We start from the raw sequence: 23,282 nt of genomic DNA, 5'->3' as shown, positions 1-23,282 counted from the left end.
TTTCGATTAATCAGTATCTGAATCAACTTTATTGTCACATCACTGGTTTACATGTAAAGAAGTGGGTGAAATGTTTTTCTTTTTTTTGCCTAAGCTCCATAATTTGTTGTTGTTTTCCAGAAAGGGAGGGGAAGGAAAAGAAGGAGTGGGACAGGGAGAAGGAGAGCAGGGAGAACATTACATAAGCATGTCGAAGAGAACATGAAAAGATCAGTCGAATAATCGAGAAGCATTATATCTTTTGATAATTTGTTTTATATCTTATATACCAACTAATCGACATGAAAAACGTCTAATAGATTTTTTTATACTTGACTAAATTGATTAGCCTGATTAAGCACTTAAGCCCTACAATGGTGTCACACAAAAATAGCAAAAATAGCCGATCTACAATGTAGATTATTTTTTTAATTATTCAAATCAATCACAGATTATTTGTTATAATCGATTACACCGATTAGTTTGATTAACTGTCTGCACCCCTAATTCCAGGCACCACGGAGTACCACTGCACATGCCCGGATGGGCTAACGGGTGATAACTGTACGGAGGAGGTGGACGAGTGTGAGAGCAGTCCCTGCTCCGATCCCCACTCTGCTTGTATAGACCAGCTCAATGGTTACTTCTGCAGGTGTCCTGCTGGGTATGGAATGTATTATGTTTTCATTACAAGACATTTGTTTATTGTAGAATCTCTTATAGTTGGTGTAAGAAGTGATGGTTTCGGTGTTAATACAAATATTAAATAACGGTATACCCTGATAGTAATAATCCAGCTCTTTAATAAACAGCAAATGCATTTTGATTTACACCACCTGTAACCATCCTTGCAGGTATGGAGGAGATGAGTGCCAAAGCCAGGTCACTGACTGCATCGACGAGCCCTGTCAGAACAACGCGACGTGCGTGCTGCTGCCAGACGGCTTTACGTGTCAGTGTGTGCCGGGGTTCATGGGCGAAAGCTGCGAGGAGGACGTGGACGAGTGCTCCTCGCATCCGTGTCAGAACGGCGCGATCTGCGTGGACGGAGTGGCCGAGTTCCACTGCTTCTGCGTGCCTGGCTTCCAGGTACGGTGACCACCAGAGTCTCGGTTTTGCCGGAATAGGCCCGGACTCTCTCTTTTCAGCCGTTGTGTTTCGCCCAGGTGGCCGTGGTTTTGAGGTTAGGTTTAGGCATAGTTTCTGTGAGGTTAGGGTTAGAGTTAAGGTTAGGTTAAGGCATAGTTTCTGTAAGTTCAGGGTCAGGGTTAGGGTTAGGGTTAGGCGTAATCATAACCACGCCCACCTGGGCAAAATGCCGAAGAAAGAGGGAGTCCCGGAATAGGCCCTATCACGGCAGCCATGTTGGCATGAACTTGGGCCACTTCCTTACTTCCTTCACAGGTGCTACCAATGATACTGATTAAGTTTGTATTATCCCATTCTGGTCAGAGTCAGCGTGCTGCTAGTGTGCTCGTCGGCTCACTGGAAAGACTCTGCTACACTAAATGGAACAGAGCCTTAATTAGTATAACTGGTAATTGATACCAATTGGGCCAAAAGAAGTAGCCCAATTTCATGCCAATATATGCATTTATGCCTATAGGGCCTATTGTCCCAGTTTCAAGCTGTCTGTCCCGTCAAATATCTCTAAAACACGAAATTTTCACCACAATTAAAATAACACTTGCTATGAGGGCTTACTGAGATGTTTATCATGTTCTGTTCTGTTCTGTTGAAAAGTGCAGTCACTAAATGCTAAAATAACAGGTGGAGAAAAAAAGAAAAGTAGTGAAAATAGCCGTTCTACAAGCTCACAACGTGTCGCACTGCGACGCGTTGTGAGCTTGTAGATCGCCGATCTTTCACAAATTTAGGTGAATTAAGGGTCCCAGTTAAAATATGGTCACCCTACTTCCAGGGCTACAACTGTGAGATGGACATCAACGAGTGTGCGTCGCGGCCCTGCAAAAACAACGCCACGTGCATCAACGGGAGGGACCATTACGAATGCGAGTGCCTCATTGGGTTTGAAGGTATACATGTAGTGCAGTAAAAGTATTGAACAATGATTTTGATTTGATGTATTTGACGTTATGTTTAAAAGAAAAACACATGTTACATGCTCCTCATAGAAACGTATTTCCATTGCGGTCCTTGGTTTTGGACGAACAAAGCATCACAACAATGAAACATTCAAAGTACTCAAGTAAAGTAAAGGTACCTCAAAATTGTACGCAAGTACAGTAGGCTACTTGAGCAAATGTACGTTACAGTGCGGGAAGCACACTGTACTGCCATTTCTTAGGGGCTGTTTTATGTTGACAATAAAGTTAATCTCTTCATTAATATAAAGTGTTGATCAAATGCTATTTTCTCAAGATTTCTTTGGTAAATCAATAAGGCCCCTGTATCCAACCTCAGGCAACGATGGATGCCTGGGTGATTATGTATGTCGACGCTGTCGAGTGGAAACCTTGTATTAATATATCTAAATTGGACCCCCCACCCTGTTTTATGAAGCAGAACAGTGACACACACACACACACAAACACACACACACACACACACACACACACACACACACACACACACTCACACACACACACACACACACACACACACACACACACACACACACACACACACACACACACACACACACACACACACACACACACTCACACACACACACACACACACACACACACACACACACACACACACACACACACACACACACACACACACACACACACACACACACACACACACACACACACACACACACATACACACACACACACACACACACACACACACACACACACACAAACACACACGGACGCACGCACGCATGCACGCACACTTGTCTCACTTTGCCCCAGGAAGCTCTTCAATAATCTTGGAGTAGGCTAATCCAATTTGTGAGGAATTTGGTGCTCATTTGCAATTTCCGTCAGTCCATTCACACGGTCTTGACTCTCTTTAGACAAAGTTGACCAACCATACTTTTCATGGGTTTGAGTTGAGAAATGCTCTGTTACCCGGCATAGTAAACAAACAAACTAAAAACTAAAAAATAAAAAATAAACAAACATGATAACACTGACATTTGGTATCCATGGGGGTTTGTTTTGTTTTTTTTGCGCATCTGATTTTACAATGCAAGACACTATGCTGTAGTCCATTGGTTCTCAATTTCGGGTCCGGGGGCCACGAGGGGGCCAAATGGAGTGTACAAATGGAACCAAACAATCACTATAAAAAAGACAGTTGTAAAAATCATTCTAAGTCAAGTGGAAGGCAGAGTCCACACCACAATTGTAACAAAGGCAATGGTTGTCATGTGCGTTGTGAATGCGTTCTGCACCGCAGCGTTTTCACAATAAGAGCTGGAGGGTGGGGGGTGAGCTGATGAATGTGTTCATGAAACACACATCACAGCACCCGGTCAATACCGAATACCCAACCACTCGCAGGGACCCCCTCCCGGGACAGGGGGGGGGGGGTCACTTCATGTACTTGTCTCGATCTCCAATGCAGTGGGAGTGGAGGCGTTCATTTGATTTGCAAGGTGTGGGTATTTGGTATTGACAAGGTGCTGTGATGTGTGTTTCATGAACACAACTGTACCCTTCATACCCCCCTCCCTCCTGTTGGAGGGCCTAAAAAATAACCTGCGTTCCAATGGATCCAATGTAGTTATTATTTAGTCAAAAGCTCTGGTTAATGCTTTTCACACACTTAACCACTTTCAATGTGACAAACTTATTTTAGGCATGTCATTATAGGTGAAATCTTTTATAATAGCCGATCCCTCCTGTCAGGTGATAAGAAGCGGCCTGCTCACTCCTCATGCGTTGAAGGAAGCATGAGCTCAGTTCGGGGCTCTCCCCAGGCTGGCAGAGGGAGAGTAGCGCCCAGGATTACAAGCTTAGGCATTGGCACTGGGTGAAAAATGGGTTACAAAAACATGAGATAAAGATTTTTGGAGAAAAAAAAAGAAAATAGTCGATCTACAAGCATGACAACGTGTTTGGCAAGCTCATACGACAAAATGCTGCCATACGACACTATATATATATACTTACTTACTTACTTACTTATTAATTATTAATTATTAATTATTAATTTATGAAAGAACATAAAAAAGATGAAATACAGAGACACAAGGTTTCCGTCCGGCAGACGGTATCATCATCATTCTCACCATACAAGTTTTTGAATTCTAGCATTTCCCCCACCTTTCATCAGGAGTGAACTGTGAAATGGAGACAGACGAGTGTGAGTCGAGCCCGTGCCACAATGGAGCCACCTGTCATGACCTCATCGGCGAGTACACCTGTGACTGCATAGACGGCTTCGATGGGAGCCAGTGTGAGATCAACATTGACGAGTGCGCCAGCGATCCTTGTCAAAATGGAGCCGTCTGTCACGATATGGTCAACAGGTATGACATGCAGGGCATTATAGTCCTAAGTCCTAGTTATATTAACTAGGGCTGGGCACCTTCAAATCAATATCATGATTATGTCAAAACATTCACCTCGATTGAACAACGAACGATTATTTAAAACAAATAGTGAAAATGGCAGATCTACAAGCTCACAACGAGATGCGACGTGATGTGAACTTGTAGATCTGCTAGTTGTCTCCGCCGAAGGTGGAGAATATGTTTTCGCTTTGTGTGAGCAAACATTGTTAGCCAAGCTAACATTGGGCAAGCTCCACGTGACACGTGTCAATTTGTTGACACCAATGCCTCTGATTGGCTAGAGGGACGTGTGACGAAATAAAATTCTATAAATAGGTGTGTCACTTCAAAAAGCCCCTACTTTTTGAAGTGAGGTAAAACAGGATCAATCAGACTTGATTGGAACAGTACCTTCAGTAAGTCCAAGTCACCCGTCTGTGCGTGTGTGTTTCCCTCTGAGAACACCTAACATTGGTCAAGCAAAGGCGCAGAAGGCCAAAGCTAAGAAAGCATACTCATCTACAATTGTAACGTAGAAGAGGACTAGAGTTGAAATGATCCCACAACAAAGCCGAACTCTTAATACGTGTCAATATGTTGACATCAATGTCTCTGATTGGCTAGAGGGACGCATGACGAAATACAATCCTATAATAAAAAGGTGTGTCACTTCAAAAAGCCGTTTACGTTTTTGAAGCGAGGTAAGACAGGATCAATCAGTCTTGATTGGAACAGTATCTTCTAGTCCAAATCACCCGTCCGTGCGTGTGTGTGTCCCTTTGAGAACACCTGACATTGGTCAAGCAAAGGCGCAGAAGGCCAAAGCTAAGAAAGCATACTCATCTACAACAGTAACACAGAAGAGGACTAGAGTTGAATTGATCCCACAACAAGACCGAAATCTTAATACGTATTAATATGTTGACACCAATGCCTTTGATTGGCTAGAGGAATGCATGACGAAATACAATTCTATAAATAGGTGTGTCACTTCAAAAAAACGTTTACGTTTTTGAAGCGAGGTAAGACAGGATCAATCAGTCTTGATTGGAACAGTATCTTCTAGTCCAAATCACCCGTCCGTGCGTGTGTGTGTCCCTCTGAGAACACCTAACATTGGTCAAACAAAGACGCAGAAGGCCAAAGCTGATCAAACACACCAATCAACTGCTGAAACTGTTCAAGACAATGAAGATGAAGAAGACAGACAAGTATTTGAACAAACCAGTCAATTACAATTTTAAACATTTTTTTAAACATATTTTTAAACATTAGAAGACAAAATATGATTTTTAAATCATTTTTTTTTTAATAAATATTTCTTTAACATACACCTTTTTATTTAACTACAGTATATATCTTTTACTCTACTGTATCTCATTAGTTATTGCTATGATAATATAATTGCTATAGTCTGCTGGCGGAGACTTGTGCTCCGAGGAGCACATTTTCTAGTTTCACTATCTTTTTACACCCCTATTGTACAACGAAGTGCTGTGTAATACAGGGTTTAGTGATTATTCAAACTTTTATTTATAGATTTATTAAATTCTAACCCCTTAGCAGAAATGGAAATGAAAACATTTGGTCTTTGTCTTAAAGGAGAATTCCGGACAAATTAAGTGTTATCTTTGATGTCTCGTTACTCACCTACCGATGTGAAAAGTAGCGTTCTTTTTTTTCATATATTCCCCTGTCGTCATTTTTTAAACCCCCTCCGTTGTCATAATGGGAGCGCGTGGCTAAGGGAAATTCGTCTATTATAACCGACGCAAAGTTGTTTTTTTCACTACTAGTATTCATAGTAGAGTCTCATGATAGTCAAACATGCGTTGAAACTATCTGCGAGGCTGCCGTCAATGGCGAACGATTTAACACTGGTTGCTTGTTTCCAGATTCTGGCAACACGAGTTGCCAGGTTCTGGAAGAAACAAGCAACCAGTGTTAAATCGTTCGCCATTGACGGCAGCCTCGCAGATAGTTTCAACGCATGTTTGACTATCATGAGACTCTACTATGAATACTAGTAGTGAAAAAAACAACTTTGCGTCGGTTATAATAGACGAATTTCCCTTAGCCACGCGCTCCCATTATGACAACGGAGGGGGTTTAAAAAATGACGACAGGGGAATATATGAAAAAAAAGAACGCTACTTTTCACATCGGTAGGTGAGTAACGAGACATCAAAGATAACACTTAATTTGTCCGGAATTCTCCTTTAATGTCTTCAATTAATTCCTCCCCACACATTTCTGTGTTGCCACTGCTATTGTACCCTGCTAGCTCACCTGCCATCACTATTTCTATGCATTTGATGTATTACCTTACCTTACCTTGTTTTCCTTGCTTACTACTGTAAATCGCTCTGGATTAAGAGCGTCTGCTAAATGTCCAAGTCCAAGTCAACACAGGCAAGTCCCTAGTCAAGTCCAAGTCCTCAGCTTTTTGTTTCGAGTCCCACACAAGTCCTAACCTTTTGTTTCAAATCCCAAACAAGTCCTAACCTTTTGTTTCGAATCCCAAACAAGTCATAATGCTAATTAATGATATGTAAAGATTTACATAAATCATGAGCATTTTTTCACAATTTACATTTATTTTAAAACAAGGCCAACAGAACGCAGATACTGTACTTTTAATTTCCTCCTTGAGGACAGGGTTTAAAAGGGCCCTGTTTTTTAAATAAATATAATGTAATGTTGTCCAATCTGTATGGTAGAGTATGTTAATACAACATAACTTATACAATCAGGGTGGTTGTATTTTGTCTCCCTGCTCTTCTATTGAGACATTTAGATCATGTCTCACCTAGACACAGGATCTGACATGTGTCCCCTGATCAAGCAGGCAGTCTCTATTATCACGATGGTCTCCAGGTTTTCTTCAGAATGTGTATGACACTGATTTACTATGACACTATGTATGGTACATTAGGAGTCCACTAGGACAGTGGTTCTCAAACGTTTTATTTTTAAGGACCCCCATAACTCTGACCCATCGGGTCCATGTGGTTACATTTGTACACTCTCAGAGTTACAGACCTGTAATGGTCATTTAGGGATAGCTCTTTATGTGTTTGTCTACTCATTTTGTATGTTCATGGCAAAAATAGAATTTTGACAAAAATGTCCAATACAAGCCAGCATGGCGATGACCCCTTGATTATAGGTATCCCCCCCCCCCTCTCTCTCTCTCTCTCTCTCTCTCTCTCTCTCTCTCTCTCTCGTTACGTTTACAATAATGTTAACTTATTGGTATCTGCCCCCTCCCCCCCTCATGTTATGATTACAGCAATGTTGATGTATTTGGTCTCTTGTTCACTTTCTCGCTCTCCCCCTCCCTCTCGTTATAGTCAGTGGTGGAAAAAGTACTCGCTGAAAATTGCATACTTGCAATAATTCAGTAAAGTAAAAAAAAAACTCAAAATTACAAGTACAATACTTGAGTAAATGTACTACTTTCCACCACTGGTTATAGTTTGCACTTAGCACGCAGTAATGTAAATGTGAAGTATAGGTCTTGCCTTGCATACTGCTTTTCTTGTCTTATCTTCCACCTCGTAATCTTTAAAACCAAAAGCTATAACTGCTGGAGTTTACATTTTATTCCACCTGCAACAGCGACGGCAGGAGTGAAGCCGGCATGTGTGTTGTTTGTTTGGTAACGTGCATCAATTGCGTCGCCAAGTATGGTGAGAGAAATAAGGGAACCGACCTCCAAAAACAAGCCAAAAACAAGCAATATTTTGTCCAAGAGTTGCGGTAAATAAGCAGACTTGGCAACACTACACTAGGTGTCACTGACGGCTGGGATTTCTGACTATTAACATCATAGTTGATGCCGGAGGCGCCGATTTATGGCCGCGCTATTGGGTGTGCAATACTTTAATGCGGTTAATTCATTTAATTTGGTACAAATAATTAGTTTGTGATGGGTGATTGTCATTTCTCCTGGGTGCTTTAGCCTCGAGGCACCCACAGTATTGGCGCCCTTGGTTGATGCAACACTTTTTGTACATTCTGGGCTTGCTGTAATGTATTAAGTGACTTGAAAAGACTTGAATTTTCAAGTCAAGCGGGCTCGAGTCAAGTCAAGTCTCAAGTCTTTGGCGTTCAAGTCAAGTCAAGTCTCAAGTCTTTGGCATTCAAGTCCCAAGCAAGTCCAAGTCTATTTTTGATTTGATCAAGCAAGTCATCAAAATCTGGACTCGAGTCCAAGTCGAGTCTCGAGTCCAAGTCCCCACCTCTGCTAAATTCTGAGGAGCCCCCACCGGGAGGCCCCCACCCTCCACCTCCCACCTCCCACCCACGGACCCATCTTTATGGGGTGCAAGTAAATATCCCGTTATTTGACTTTTCCTACATTTTGTTTTACATTTTTATTTCAAAAGATTTTCAGAAATATCTAAAAAATAAACAACTTTTTCATGAATTAAAAACGAATTCAAACATTTTTCTAAATAATTTCATAAATAAAATGTATTTATGAAATTCTTTTGAAAAATATATATTTTTTATTCATGGTTATTTTTGATTCTTTTTTTTACATTTAATGTAAAAAGAAAAATCCAAGAAATCCCATGAATAAAAAATGTAAACAACTCGTGAGACGCGTTGTGAGCTTGTAGATCTGTTATTTTCACTAGTTTGGGTCCCGGGGAGACATCAGATTTCTGTTTTGGGTCTCAAGCTACATATGGGAACCACTGCCCGAGACTCCTCGGTGGTGTCCGAGATTCAATGTTGTTAAGATACAAAAATGTTTTGTGCACACAGCTACGAGTGTGACTGCGGTGACACAGGGTTCATGGGGACCCACTGTGAGGAGGACATTCTGGAGTGTGCGTCCGACCCCTGTCAGCATGGAGCCACCTGTCTGGAAGGAGTCAAACAATACATCTGTCTCTGCTGGCCGGGTACGTCAAACGCTAACCAGAACGCTCGCCCCCATTTTTTCCCACAGACTGCTCGCCCCCCAGCGGTTCTTGTATTCTTGCATTCGTTTTACTGAGGTTAAGGTTAGGAATAAGGTTAGGCTTAGGCATGGTTTTACTGAAGTTGCGTTTAGGAATAAGGTTAGGTTTAGGCATAGTTTTACTGAGGTTGCGTTTAGGAATAAGGTTATAGGTTTAGGCATAGTTTTACTGAGGTTGCGTTTAGGAATAAGGTTATAGGTTTAGGCATAGTTTTACTGAGGTTGCGTTTAGGAATAAGGTTAGGTTTAGGCATAGTTTTACTGAGGTTACGTTTAGAAATAAGGTTAGGTTTAGACATAGTTTTACTGAGGTTAAGGTTAGGAATAAGGTTAGGTTTAGACATAGTTTTACTGAGGTTAAGGTTAGTAATAAGGTTAGGTTTAGACATAGTTTTACTGAGGTTAAGGTTAGGAATAAGGTTAGGTTTAGACATAGTTTTACTGAGGTTAAGGTTAGTAATAAGGTTAGGTTTAGACATAGTTTTACTGAGGTTGCGTTTAGGAATACCCATGGTGGCGAGCGTTTCTTGTATTCCGTCAACCTACACATTATCTACTTATCTACTGTAAAACTACACTTACTGGTGCTTCAGTCAGTGTTCTCAAACAGTGCCATGAGACAAGTCAGGTGTGTCTTGGGATTTTGTGACAACTACACATTATTATTACAGTATACACAACTTTACAAAAAGTTTTGAATTATCCTTTAATTATTTTAATCAGTGCCCACTCATTTCCTAGCCTGGTAAACCCTCCCTCCGGAAATCTCATTTCCATTTGATTCCAGGAGTGAGTCTGGCCTGATCGCCCATTCTGCAATAGTGGCTGTGGGCTGGAGTTGGGCGGGAGTAATACCGTTGACTGACAACCCCTTCAGCCAATGATCGTTTTTCCCCTTCAGCCAATTGCAGTGCATTTTTACCACCTCCGCGACTAATGTGACGCAACGGGACTTTTGAGATGGCCATGCCCAAAATAGGTTGCCTTATTCGGATACATGCGTGTCACTGCCCGCCCCTGCCGGTTCTCTGAATTTTTATTTTTAAATAGGCTCTGTCATGATTAATTGACCACATATATGAAGTTAAACAACTAAATTCTATCCAAACGATATCTTATAAGTAAATTCCGTGCCTCAAAAAATAAGTTTGAGGGCTTTTTGAAGTTCTAAAACAGCGGAGAAAACTGCCCACAGAAACAATGGCTGCCGTTCGTGTTTGATCGGCTGCACTCAGGCTGCACTCGGGTCCATAGAGACACACGGCCGGAAGCGGAAGGCCTACAAATCCACGCCCACTTTTGACACTCTGCTCAGTTCAAAGCTTGTTGGATGCGTGACTTTGAGGACATTAAGCACGCAATGACACATTTTCGTTTTTTTTAGGGGAGGCAAGATCTTAGTTGGGCAGGTGACCGCCTCTCCTGCCTCTACAGTGGGTACGCCACTGGTCGGCGTTCGGCGCTCGTAAAGACAGTGATGTCACTGAAATGCGACAACTTGTCTGTCTGCTGTCTACCCTCTGCTGTGTTAACATTATGGGTAACTCGTTAAAGTGGCAAATTAAATGTGAAACACATCAACTATTAAGAAAACAAGAAGATATGTTGACAAAGACACTCCATACATTTGGAAACATATTTTTATTTAAATCAATATCGTCTTCAGTTAATGCAGGATAATTTTAAAAGTAGGCTAACTCTCATATCCTCTCATAGGGAATGCATTGGCAGCTGCAGTTCATCGTTCTAACGGACCTCGAGTAGCGGCGCTGTCTCAAAAGTGGGCGTGAAATTTGTAGTCCCCGTGTGTCTCTATTCGGGCTCACTCGAACTCACCACCTGATTGGCCAACTTTTGCTGTCAATCACAGAACGATGAGCAACGACGCTGATAGGCTCGGTTTTTTGGTAATGCGCTAGAAACGCCCATACAAGCCTTCAGGCCAGACTCACTCCTGGAATCAAATAGAAATGAGATTTCCGGAGGGAGGGTTTACCAGGCTACTCATTTCCCAATACAGAAAAATATAAACAAAATATGTTGTAAATGTCTTTATTTTGAAATCTTTTTTCCTTTGGAAAAAAAGAAGAAGAAAATGACCCAAAAGCACTGTAGCTGGGCTTGACGGAATATTTTTTTGGGTCACACAACATTAAGACGTGTTTGGCATTCTGAATAGAAGCCATTGAAGAAACATTTTCTCATAATTTCTCCAGGTTATGAAGGAGAGCACTGTGAGATAGACATCGACGAGTGCGCTGACTCTCCCTGTGAGAACGGAGCAGAGTGCTTCCAGCGGTCTGACCCTTCCAGTTGGGAAACGGACTGGGAGCTCCACTACTCTAACGCTGCAGGATACATCTGCCTGTGTCAGCCTGGATACGCAGGTCTGCAGAAATTATTTTTTTAACTGCTCTCTTAAGATAGCCATTATGCCAATCCTCCCCCTTACATTATCGTATGCTGTCCGGCAGAAAACCTCTTATCTCCGTATTAAGACCTGAGGCCGATTCTATAAAATGCCTTCTAAATCAGTAGTTCTCACACTTTCAAGATTTTTCACAAAATGTTCAAAAATAGCCGAGCTGCGAGCTTGTACATCTGCTATTTTTGAATAGCCAACTCAAAAATGTAAAATGACACGGATGCTTCCCCGGTTTTAAAGGGATAGTTCACCCCCAAAATGACTTTTTTTCCTATCGATTAGTCACCCCATGGAGACTTGAATTCATGGATATTTTTAGTTTTTGTCGCATTCCTAAGCCAAGTAGGAGACATTGAGTCCTACCGGAACCGCTGCCAACCGGTCCGCTGGTCATCAAATTATTGGCTTAGGAATGCGACAAAAACGAAAAATGAATTCAAGTCTCCATGGGGTGACTAATCGATTTTTGTGTGTGAACTATGCCTTTAATGGGTAAACTTTTTTTTTTTTTGCGTTTTTTCCTAAATTAAAATAGCAGATATAGCTTGTCGATCTGCTATTTTTGCTTAAAAAACGTTTTTTAGGTTTCCACCCGACACCCACGTATCTCTGGTATGGAATACCAAAGCAGCTTTGGTATTCCATACTCTGGTACACATGGAGTTGGCAGGTGCTTCCTTTCACCTGACAGTGAGGAGTTTCACCAGGAGGATGTAATAACGTATATGTGGTGCAACGCGCTATCCCTCCCAATTCCACTCCCTGTTTATGTTTATGTTTATTAAAGCACGTGTTCTCAAACTCTTTCACGTCACAGACCCCCAAAATGATGTATTTGGCTGCGGACTCCCCATCTCAAAAACTATTTTGTGCCGGGAACCTCCAGAAGCAAAGGCTTGAGTTAAAAATGTTCGCGCTAACAAAAGAAATCAAACACAAATGTTCCACGAAATTTTCAAAAATAGCAGATCTGCAAGCTCAAGCTTGTATATCTGCTATTTTTGAATGCTGTGAGCTTGTATATCTGCTACTTTTGAATGCTGTGAGCTTGTATATCTGCTACTTTTGAATGCTATGAGCTTGTATATCTGCTATTTTTGAATAGCCAAAGTATAACATAATGGTTAAAGTGATTGTGAATGATTGCTTGTGTAACTAATAAGCCTCACTTGAGTGAGCTAAAAAATACTACAAGCTCACAGCGCTTTGTGACCGATTTTCATGCAGTGTACATACTGCAATATGAATCGGCCTGTAGACTAATGTGTGATTTGTCGTGTGTTACGTTGTAGGAGAGAACTGCTCTGTGGACATCGATGAGTGTGAGTCTGAACCGTGCCAGAACGGTGCCTCATGTGAGGACCAGATCAATGGATACATCTGTACCTGCTCCCATGGATTCACAGGTCAGACATTTTCACCAGCACCAGTGGTGGAAAAAGTACTCAAATGTTTTTACTTAAGTAAAGTATCAATACTGCAATATAGAAATACTCTGTTGCAAGTAAAAGTACGGAATTCAAAATGCACTTGAGTAAAAGTACAAAAGTATTGTCATCAAAATAATAATAAGTAATTAAAGTACCGAAAGTAAAAGCATTCATTATGCAGAATGTCCCATTTCAAGTTTCCAAATGTATAAAAAATCTTTTGAAAATAGCAGATCTACAAGCTCACAATGCGTCGATGCAACGCATTGTGAACTTGTAGATCTGCTATTTTCAAATGGCCGAAATGTATGTAGGGCTGAAGTGGGTTATGTATGTTTTGTAATAATAATCAAAATCTACAAAGTAACTAGTAACTAAAGTTTTCAAATAATAGTGGAGTAAAAGTGCAACATTTGCCTCTGAGATGTAGTGGAGTAAAAGTAAAAGTATTGAAAATTGGGATTACTCAAGTAAAATACCTCAAAATTGTACTTTACAGTACAGTGCAGTACTTAAGTAAATGTTACTTTCCACCACTGACCAGCACTTTGTCTGATCAAATCATTTGTAACAAATAATCCTGGATAATAATGTGTTTAAGGTGTTTAATACAACATGTTTTCTCTTCAGCTCTAAATGTTACTGTCGGGGGGAAACCTTTTATGTCAAAAAAGGAAAAATATAACCTCTGTTCCAATTGATCCAATGTAGTTATTATTAAGTCGCAAGCTCTTGTTAATACTTAACATAGGTTAAAGGTAGGGTAAGTGATTTTCTTTGGTTAAAATAAGTGTTAAATAGCTCTATATTCTGATAGTACTCATTGCTATAGAGTGTTTGTTCAGTAAAAGGAGTCTCCTTGTCTCTCCACCTCTTTATAAAACAGAAAATGCATTTTCGTTTCAGTTTCAGTTTCATTTCCAATTTTATCCAATCAGGATAGAGAACTCAATCAGGATATAGATTAAACAAGTGAAATTGGAAGTGATGACACTTAGAAATGAGCAGGGAAAACTGGAACAGGAACACTACAAAAATGAAGCTTAAAATGGGTACTTTCTCCTGATTGGCTGAGATTTTGACACCTACCGGAAAATGTATTTTCTGTTTATTAAAGAGCTGGAGAGACGGGGAGACTCCTGTTACTGAACAAACACTCTATAGCAATGATTACTATCAGAATATAGTGCATTAACCTTTTAACAAAATACTTTTTGTTTTAACCCAAAAATATCACTTACCCTACCTTTAAATATTTATAAAACAAACAGACATACTTAAAGTTAGGGTTAGTGTTATTTATTTTTTATTTTATACTTTTTGTTAAAAGGTTAAAGTACTATATTCTGATAGTAGATCATTGCTACAGAGCGTTTGTTCGGTCACAGGGGTCTCTCCAGCTCTTTAGTAAATAGACCATAAATACATTTTCAGGTAGGTGACAACATTTAAGCCAATCAGGAGAAAGCACTGAAAATGCATTTTCTGTTTAATAAAGAGCTGGTGAGACATGGGAGACTCCTTTTACTGAACACGCACTCTATAGCAATGAGTACTATCAGAATACAGAGCTATTTAACACTTATTTTAACAAAAGTAAATCACTTACGCTACCTTTAACCACTTTCAACCTGGCAAAGCTATTGTAGGCTTCGCACTGTGCTTCGAGCTTGCAGATCTGATACTTTTGATACCATTGTTTGACGCTATAGTATGATCAAGTACAGTAGGGCGTTGATTTACGAAAAAACACAAAAAGTTAGAACATGAAGATACAAGGTTTCTGCCCGACAGCAACAAAACATGCTTCCCTAATCGAGTCGTGTTTAACCACTACACCATCCCCAGGCCACATGTGTGAAGTGAACATCGACGAATGTCAGAGCCAGCCGTGTCACAGCGGCGGGCGGTGCGAGGACGGCGTAGCCTCCTACACCTGCCACTGTCCGGCGCCGGAGCCTGGTGACCTGCCCTGGGGCGGAGACCACTGCGAGGTTCAACTCCACGGGTGCGTCGACCACGAGTGTCAAAACGGAGCCACCTGCCACCCCTGGCTGGACGGAGACGGCCATAGCCACGACTGCCTCTGCGCTCACGGCTTCTACGACGAGCACTGTTCCACGCCGACCACCTTCTCCCTCCGCGCTCTGGGCTTCGTCCGCGTCGAAGTCGCGCCAGAAGAGGAACGAGAAGTCAGGGACGCGCACCAACACGACGACAACGACAGTCACCACCGTGAGCCCGGCGGCGTGCGGCTCCGCTTCCGAACCACGCTGCCAAACATGTTGCTCTTCTACAGAGGCGATGCCGACAACCACCTGCAGCTGGAGATCGAAACCGGCAGCCTTCACGCGAAGGTATCTATACCCTTCTAGTGTTGTACCTCATGTACTGAAGGTATAGATCTATACCCTTCTAGTGCTGTACCTCAGTTACTGAAGGTATATGTCTATACCTTCTAGTGCTATACCTCATGTACTGAAGGTATATGTCCATACCTTCCAGTGTTGTACCTCATGTACCGAAGGTATTATGTCTATAGTATACCCTTCTAGTGCTGTACCTCATACTGAAGGTATATGTCTATCTATACCTTCTAGTGCTGTACCTCATACTGAAGGTATATGTCTATCTATACTTTCTAGTGCTGTACCTCATACTGAAGGTATTATGTCTATGCCGTTCTAGTGCTGTGTACTGCACCTGCTTAAACCTTTTTATTTGGCACTTTATGTCTAACCTTATGTGCATTCAACTTTTTGCACCTTATGTCTAGCCTCATGTACCGTACATGCCTGCTACGTGTTGCACCTTATGTCTAACCACCTGCTACCCTTTTATGCTATTATGTATAAATGTACGTATTATAGATTTGCTTTTGACCCGTTTCTTTCCCATGCGTTCTCCTTACTCTCCCTCTCTCTTACCCACTTTTTCCTGAAAACTACAAAAGATGGAGCTTGCACAAAAAAGCAGTTTCAACGACTTTATTACAAATGTAAACCTGTGATGTGACAAAAACGTTGATTCCGATTGTCGTTCTGAAGGCGCTGTCCGAGGACGCAGAGTTAAGTGTCATGTTCCCCGAGCCGGTCAGCGACGGGGGCTGGTGGGACGCCCATGTGTTTGTGGACGACGGGGGTCTCGTTTTGATCGTGAGAGGCCCCGGCTGTGGCGACCCGGGTTGCAGGGTCGCCGATGGCGATCCGGACGGGCCTGTTTTCCACCCCTCCGACGCGTTCGCTCACGTTTACATTGCCGGAGCTCCGGAGGAGTTACTGGAACTCACTGCCACGGGGGCGAGCTTCATCGGGTGCATGGAGGACCTGCTGATCGACCATAAAGCCATCCTCCCCCAGGAGCTGCCACAAGGTTATTATAGTTTTGTATTTTTCATTAGTTCACATTTTCTTTTTCGTTTTGACTTTTTGTTTTAAATTTCTTCATTGAATTTAATATATATTCTTTTTTGGGGGGGGGGCTTACTGTAGTTTTAGTGGTGGGTTAGTAAGGGCCTAATTTTTTTTTTAAAGCTCAGGAAAATAGTGAAAATAGCAGATCTACAAGCTCACAATGCGACAAGTTGTGACCTTGTAGATCTATTTTCACTATTTTTGTAGGTTTTTGTCAATTTCTGACAATGGGGCTTAAAACTGGCACAGCTACACACATTGGAAGATAAGATATACACCCAAAAATACTTTTTGGGGTGTTATATATATTCTGGAAAATTAGCACGCTATAATGGAAGCCATTGTTCTTGCGTTGATGAAATAAATATATTTTTTCAATCCTGTTTGAAAAAAATATTATTTAAAAAACCTGCCTAACGTGATGTCACTGGTAGGCGGGTTTCTGAAGCGTCCAGCCCTCCTATGAGACACAGACCAAGTAGAACAAAATTGTTCCATTTTATCATGAGCATTAGTGAGGACCAATGGTTTGAAAATGGGTGAAGTCGTCCTTTAATAATAACAACCCTGTTGCAGAGGACCAGATCATGGAGCTGGGTTGCAGTAAAACAGAATGGTGTTCGCCTGACCCCTGCTCTGGTAATGGACGCTGTGTGGACTTGTGGACCAGCTACCGCTGTGACTGCTATAGACCCTACCATGGCGAAAGCTGCTCTGACGGTAAGACCATTTGCCACTGGAGAAATAAGTAAAAGGGATATTTTAAAACCAGTCTTTATGATTGCAGTGTCTGTCCGCTACGGAAAAGAATCATGAACATCTGCATTGAGTGATATGTGGCCCCAACTCATAAACACAGAGAATATGTGCTACTAGGGATGTCATAAAATGATGATTATTATATATCGTCTCATATGTCCAAAACTGTTTTGGACATATGATCTAAGATCTACAAGCTCATTCGCAGCTAGCAGATTTGCTACTTTTGATTTGAGTGACTATGTAGTATGATCAAGTAGTGCGTTAATTTACGTTTGGCCGACAGCAACGATATGATGTGATATTGAATCAAGAATCAAGAGAGATTTATTTGTCATTTGCTCATACAGGTAGAAGCATAGAAATGTTGGTGGGAACTGTTCTATAGAGACATGTGCTAACACAACAATACAATATGACAATATAATAATACAAGTAGAAAAATAAAAATAAGTAATACTTCTGCATGTAACGAAATAACGGTATAAGAAATCCAGTATAAACAACATAAAAACAATATAATAGCACAGTTTGACTGACACATTAACTGACATGAAAAGTTGAAACACGGAGATACATGGTGTCTGCCCGACAGAGACGATATAAAAAAAACACATTTCTTGTTGCTCTGTTAGATTCATTTGCTTTTGTAATCTCCAGTGGTGGAAAGTAACCAAGTACATGTACTCAAGTACTTTACTTAAGTACAATTTTGAGGTATTTGCGCTTTACTTGAGTATTTCCAATTTCCAATACTTTTACTTTTACTCCACAACATCTCCGAGGCAAATATTGTAATTTTACTCCACTACAATTATTTGAAAACTTTAGTTACTAGTTACTTTATAGATTTTGATTATTATTACAAAACATACATTAACCACGTCAGCCCTATATACAGTACATTTCGACCATTTGAAAGTAGCCGATCTACAAGCTCACAATGCGTCGCGATGCGACGCATTGTGAGTTGTACATCTGCTATTTTCAGAAGGTTTTTATACAGTACATTTGAAAACTTGAAATGGGACATTCTACATAATGAGTACTTTTACTTTTGGTACTTTAAGTACCTTTTGATACCAATACTTTTGTACTTTTACTCAAGTAAATTTTGAATTCCGGACTTTTACTTGTAATGGAGTATTTCTACATTGCAGTATTGTACATATTATACTTACGTGTAAAAGATGTGAGTACTTTTCCCACAACTGGTAATCTCATACAATGACGCATGACATAAACACACATTTGTTTTTTCCGTTGTGGTCGTGAACAGAGTTTCCATCGTGGACGTACAGCCATGAAGACTCAGTGAGTTTCAGTTCCTATGTCGTAGCGGAGGGACACAGCGGGGACTTCAGTGTGTCCTTGTTCCTGCGCTCCTTGAAGCCTGACGGCCTCCTCTTCCAACTGAGACGCCACGCTGAGGAAGAGGAGGAGGAGGAAGGAGAGGTGTACTTTTCGCTGTACCTGGGAATGGGACGGGTGTTTGTCAGCTCGCTGGCCAATGGCGTCCCTGTGACCGCACCCATCTTCATGACCAGCGGAGAGAAGAGGTTCCTACAGGTCTGTGCCAGTGGTTCCAAACCATTTTTTGGGGGGGGTTTTTCGTTGGAGACCCCCCGAATTCTTACATCTGACACAAGCTGACACCCCTACATGCGCACGCATGCACACACAAAACATGCTTAACCACGTTCTAGACACTTGTACAACGAATAGCAAAAAATAGCACATCTACATGGTCACAATGATCAGTCACCAGAAGCAAGAACATGTGTTTTCAATGACTCTAAAATGTTTTTTTTTTTAAAGAATTTGAAGCTACAAACAACAAAAACTGTCTGTGGTGCAACACAAAAGCCTGGTGTAGACGTTAAAATTACCCCAGAAGTGTTTTAACCCATTAAAACATTCGGGAATAAAGCATCTGTCATTTCAGATTTTAGTGTTAAAGTAAAGTGAAGTACCCCTTTAAGTACAGTGCAGTACTTGAGTAAAAGTACTTTCCTCCTCTCCAGGTGGATGTGCAACATGGACAAGTGTTCTTCCAGCATGGTGACCTGCGCTACGGGATCGGCTCCGTCCCTGAAGTGGAGGTCGTCGATGGGGATGTGGCCTACGTAGGAGGCCTGCCCGGGGGGTGGAGCTCCGAGCCGTGGGGGGGCGGGTTCAAAGGCTGCCTGCAGGACCTGCGATTGGACGTGCGTCTGGAGGCAGAGCCCTGGGACGGGTCCGAGGATGAGGAGGTTCACAGCGACGAAAATGAAAGCATGACGAGCGGCTGTGTCAGTGATGACACCTGTAAGGTGAGGGATGTGTGTATTATTTCAAAGGGAAAAAATTGTTTAAACAAAGAAAATCATAACATTTTCATCAATTACAAACAATTCCAACATTTTTCAAAAGTATTTCATCAATAAAACTTTAACTTTTTTTTTTTGTAGTGAAAATAGCAGATGTACAAGCTCACAACTCTGCATAAACGATGCGTTATGAGCTCGTAGATCTGCTATTTTATATTGTTTGGGTCCCGGGCAAACGTCAAATTTATTCTCTTTTGGGTTTTGAGCTAAAACGTTTGGGAACCACTGTGTTACGGGACTGGTTCTTAAAGTAGTGTCCGGGGACCTCAAGGGGTCCTTGAGGGGGTTCCAGGGGGTCCCCGGCTAAATTATTGATAGTTAGGAACCAAATGGACCCTTGCAAGGTTCAAGATGCAGGCCAAAATCAGATGCAGCCTTTTATAGCGCTGCCATCAGGCCAATTTGAAAAATATGGGGTGGAGGTTCTTCCTTGGCCTACTGGGAGTGTGCATGAAAAGTTTAACCACAATCGCTCCAGTAGTGTTTTGTTTTGTTTTGTTTCTTCTTTGGTCTTATTATTTTTTTCTAAACATCTGTGATCTACAGGAGGATCCATGTCTGAATGGAGGTCAGTGCGGTATCACATTCAATGACTTCACATGTCTCTGTCCGGAGGAGTACACTGGCAAGACCTGTGAGACGCGTGTGTGGTGCGTTAGCGACCCCTGTGTCAACGGAGGGTACTGCATGGACCTGGCCGATGGATATGAATGTAAGCGAGATTTTTGTTGCTGATTCTTTGTTAAAGAATGAAAGCAATACAATAGTGGCGCATCTAGGGCCCTATCTTGCACGCCGCCTTACCCCTTATCCCTAAACGTTTTTGCCATTTCTTACTATTTTGAAAAAGATTTTAAAATATTTCAAATAGCCGATCTACAAGCTCACAACGTGCCGATTTAGATCGGCTAGTTGAACTACTTCAAAATGTTTTAAATATGTTATTGACATTGTCAAACAGTAGGTGTCCTACCTAACTCCAGGGTCTAAATGTCTCAATGGCAGAGTAGGTAGACCACCTCCAACCATTAGTGATATATAGTGTTATCCTTCTCTACCATACAGATATAGTTATATTGTATTTAAGGAGCACCAATTTTACTCACTCTGCGTCTCATTGGTGGACTGTGGACAGTTCAGAAACCTGCCCACCAATGACATCATCGATGAGGATTCCGAGCCAATAGAAACTGCAGCCTTTCTCTTCCTGAAAAGTTAGCACGCTGAAATAGAAGCCATTGTTCTTGCATCGATAAAACAAATCTAATCAAATAAAAGTTTGAATTCTTGTTTGAAATGACCGAACCTGCCTACCGATGATGTCACTGGTAGGAAGGTTTCTGAACTGTCCACATAGGCCTCCTCTGAGACACAGAGTGAGTAGACAGAAATGGTGCCATATTATGATGTGCATTAGTAAGGACCAATCATGTGAAGATAGGATGAAAATGGGTAAAGTGGTCCTTTAGCATACTCTACCATACAGTAGGCCTACTAGTTAACCTTCTTCTTCTTCGTACAGATTGGTTTAGATTCATTACTTTGTTTTAGAAATAACACCAATAGATCGTCTTAGAAGAACTCAAACCAAAGCAACCAAACCTAAACCCTGTGTGTTTGACTTACAGGTGTGAACAGCGCCACGTTTGAGAACAACCCCGTGCAATTCAGCGCTGAAGGCACCCTGGTCGAAGCTGTGACCTCCCTGTACATCGAGCTCCGCACCCGCTCCGAGAACGCCGTGCTACTGCGAGCCACCCTCGACGGGTCCGGGTCCGGGTCTGACCTGCTGATGGTGGGTCTCCTGGACTCCTCCGTACACGTGGAGTTCCACGCCGGCAACAGCGTCGAGGCGCTGGTCTTCACGGGCATCCGGCGGGTCTCGGACGGGAGCTGGCACCGCGTGACGATCGCGTCGGCCAAGCCGGGCAGCGAGGTGGGCATTTCTCATCATGCAACGTGATGCTAGTGTTGTAAAATATCACATAGACTACCTACCTTCTACTACATTATCATCGTTGTTGGGTAGGTAGAAAGAAAGAAAGAAAGAAAGAAAGAAAGAAAGAAAGAAAGAAAGAAAGAAAGAAAGAAAGAAAGAATTCTGAGTTGCTGTCATGCAGAAACCTTGTAGCCTACAGTATGTCCAAAACTGTTACTTTCCAGGAAATGGAAAAAAAATCACCTGTGTTCCAATGGATCCAGTGTAGTTATTATTTTATCAAAATCTCTTGTTAATACTTTTCATTGATTTAATATTTATAAACCCCACAGACAGGACACTAGTTTCACTAGATCACTTTCACTTTAATTAATTTAGAATGAATGAATAAACTAGAAAAAGTGCTCCTCGGAGCACAGGTCTCCGCCAGGTCAGGTAGGTTATTGTGGCCTCCTGGTGGCGCTATAATCGGCCAATGTGAAAAGGGTGGCATTTCTTCTTAGGCCTTTCACGGCAATCGGACACTGCATTCATGATTTGAGGATTTTTTTTCCAAAAATGTGTTTTGCTAAATTAGACCTGCTGGTGGCGCTATAACAGGCCAATGTGAAATGGGTGGCATTTCTTTCTCGGCCTAGTGGGAATGTACGAAATTTCACGGAAATTGTAAGCTGCGTTCATGATTTGAGGCATTTTGTTCAAAACGGACCAATCCTGCAAACTTTCGAAGCCAACCTTAGCCAATCAGGATGGAATATGGGAAATCGGACAGATCCGGGTTGATCACATGACTATAGAGATACTGTGTACCAATTTGCATGATGTTTGGATAAAATCTGTAGGAGTAATGTCAAAAAATGAGTTTTGCACAAATCAGCCTCCTGGTGGCGCTATAACAGACCCATGTGAAAAATTTGGGGCAGAGGTTCTGAATTGGCATCGAGGGAGTGTGTGTGCACAGTTTCGCAGCAAGTGTCCCAACGGTGCCGGAGATTAGCTGGTAACACACGGACAGGACACACACACGGACGGACGGACGGACAGGGGGTACAACATACTCTCTCGCCATGCCTTTCGGCCTGGCGGAGACAATAAATAAATACATGAATGAATGAATGAATTAATGAATGAATTAATGAATTAATTAATGAATTAATTAATAAATACATCTAAAACTCAAAACGCGTCGCCTATAGCTTGCAGATCAGCTATTTTCACTACTTTTGAGCGACACTGTCAGGCAAAAACCTCTTATCTCCATATTCTAACTTTTTGTGTTTTTTCGTAAATGAACGCCCTATACTTGATCATACTACAGCGTCACACAAAAGTATCAAAAGTAGCAGATCTACAAGCTCGAAACGTGGCGTGAAGCGCCGTGCTTTGAGCTTGCCGACCTGCTACTTTCTCTGTTTTCGAATTTGAATCCTGAAGAGAATCCTGAAGAGCCACCCGAGACAAAAAATGTTTTGATTATTTCTATATTTCATTCTGATTCTGATTCTTCTGATTCTGA

The 23,282-nt window shown here is 41.7% G+C and overlaps 1 protein-coding gene across 1 annotated transcript in view; it reads left to right on the top strand.

Moving 5' to 3' along the window:
• crb2a (crumbs cell polarity complex component 2a) overlaps positions 1 to 23,282 on the top strand; it is a gene marked incomplete at both ends in the record, with an annotated part of 32,954 nt that overhangs the window by 5,909 nt on the left and 3,763 nt on the right. The window contains 14 exons of the mRNA XM_080420138.1: positions 493 to 643; positions 834 to 1,068; positions 1,901 to 2,015; positions 4,237 to 4,432; positions 9,233 to 9,372; positions 11,648 to 11,818; positions 13,149 to 13,262; positions 15,135 to 15,643; positions 16,334 to 16,658; positions 17,276 to 17,419; positions 18,738 to 19,027; positions 19,483 to 19,770; positions 20,374 to 20,539; positions 21,456 to 21,763. Of these exons, the coding sequence (XP_080276264.1) occupies positions 493 to 643; positions 834 to 1,068; positions 1,901 to 2,015; positions 4,237 to 4,432; positions 9,233 to 9,372; positions 11,648 to 11,818; positions 13,149 to 13,262; positions 15,135 to 15,643; positions 16,334 to 16,658; positions 17,276 to 17,419; positions 18,738 to 19,027; positions 19,483 to 19,770; positions 20,374 to 20,539; positions 21,456 to 21,763 (3,152 nt within the window). The remainder of the gene's footprint in view (positions 1 to 492; positions 644 to 833; positions 1,069 to 1,900; positions 2,016 to 4,236; positions 4,433 to 9,232; positions 9,373 to 11,647; positions 11,819 to 13,148; positions 13,263 to 15,134; positions 15,644 to 16,333; positions 16,659 to 17,275; positions 17,420 to 18,737; positions 19,028 to 19,482; positions 19,771 to 20,373; positions 20,540 to 21,455; positions 21,764 to 23,282) is intronic.

The sequence above is a fragment of the Gymnoscopelus braueri genome, assembly GCF_963280865.1.
Source record: "Gymnoscopelus braueri genome assembly, chromosome: 22".
NCBI classification, from domain to species: domain Eukaryota; kingdom Metazoa; phylum Chordata; class Actinopteri; order Myctophiformes; family Myctophidae; genus Gymnoscopelus; species Gymnoscopelus braueri.
This window is presented reverse-complemented; position numbering and strand designations above follow the sequence as displayed.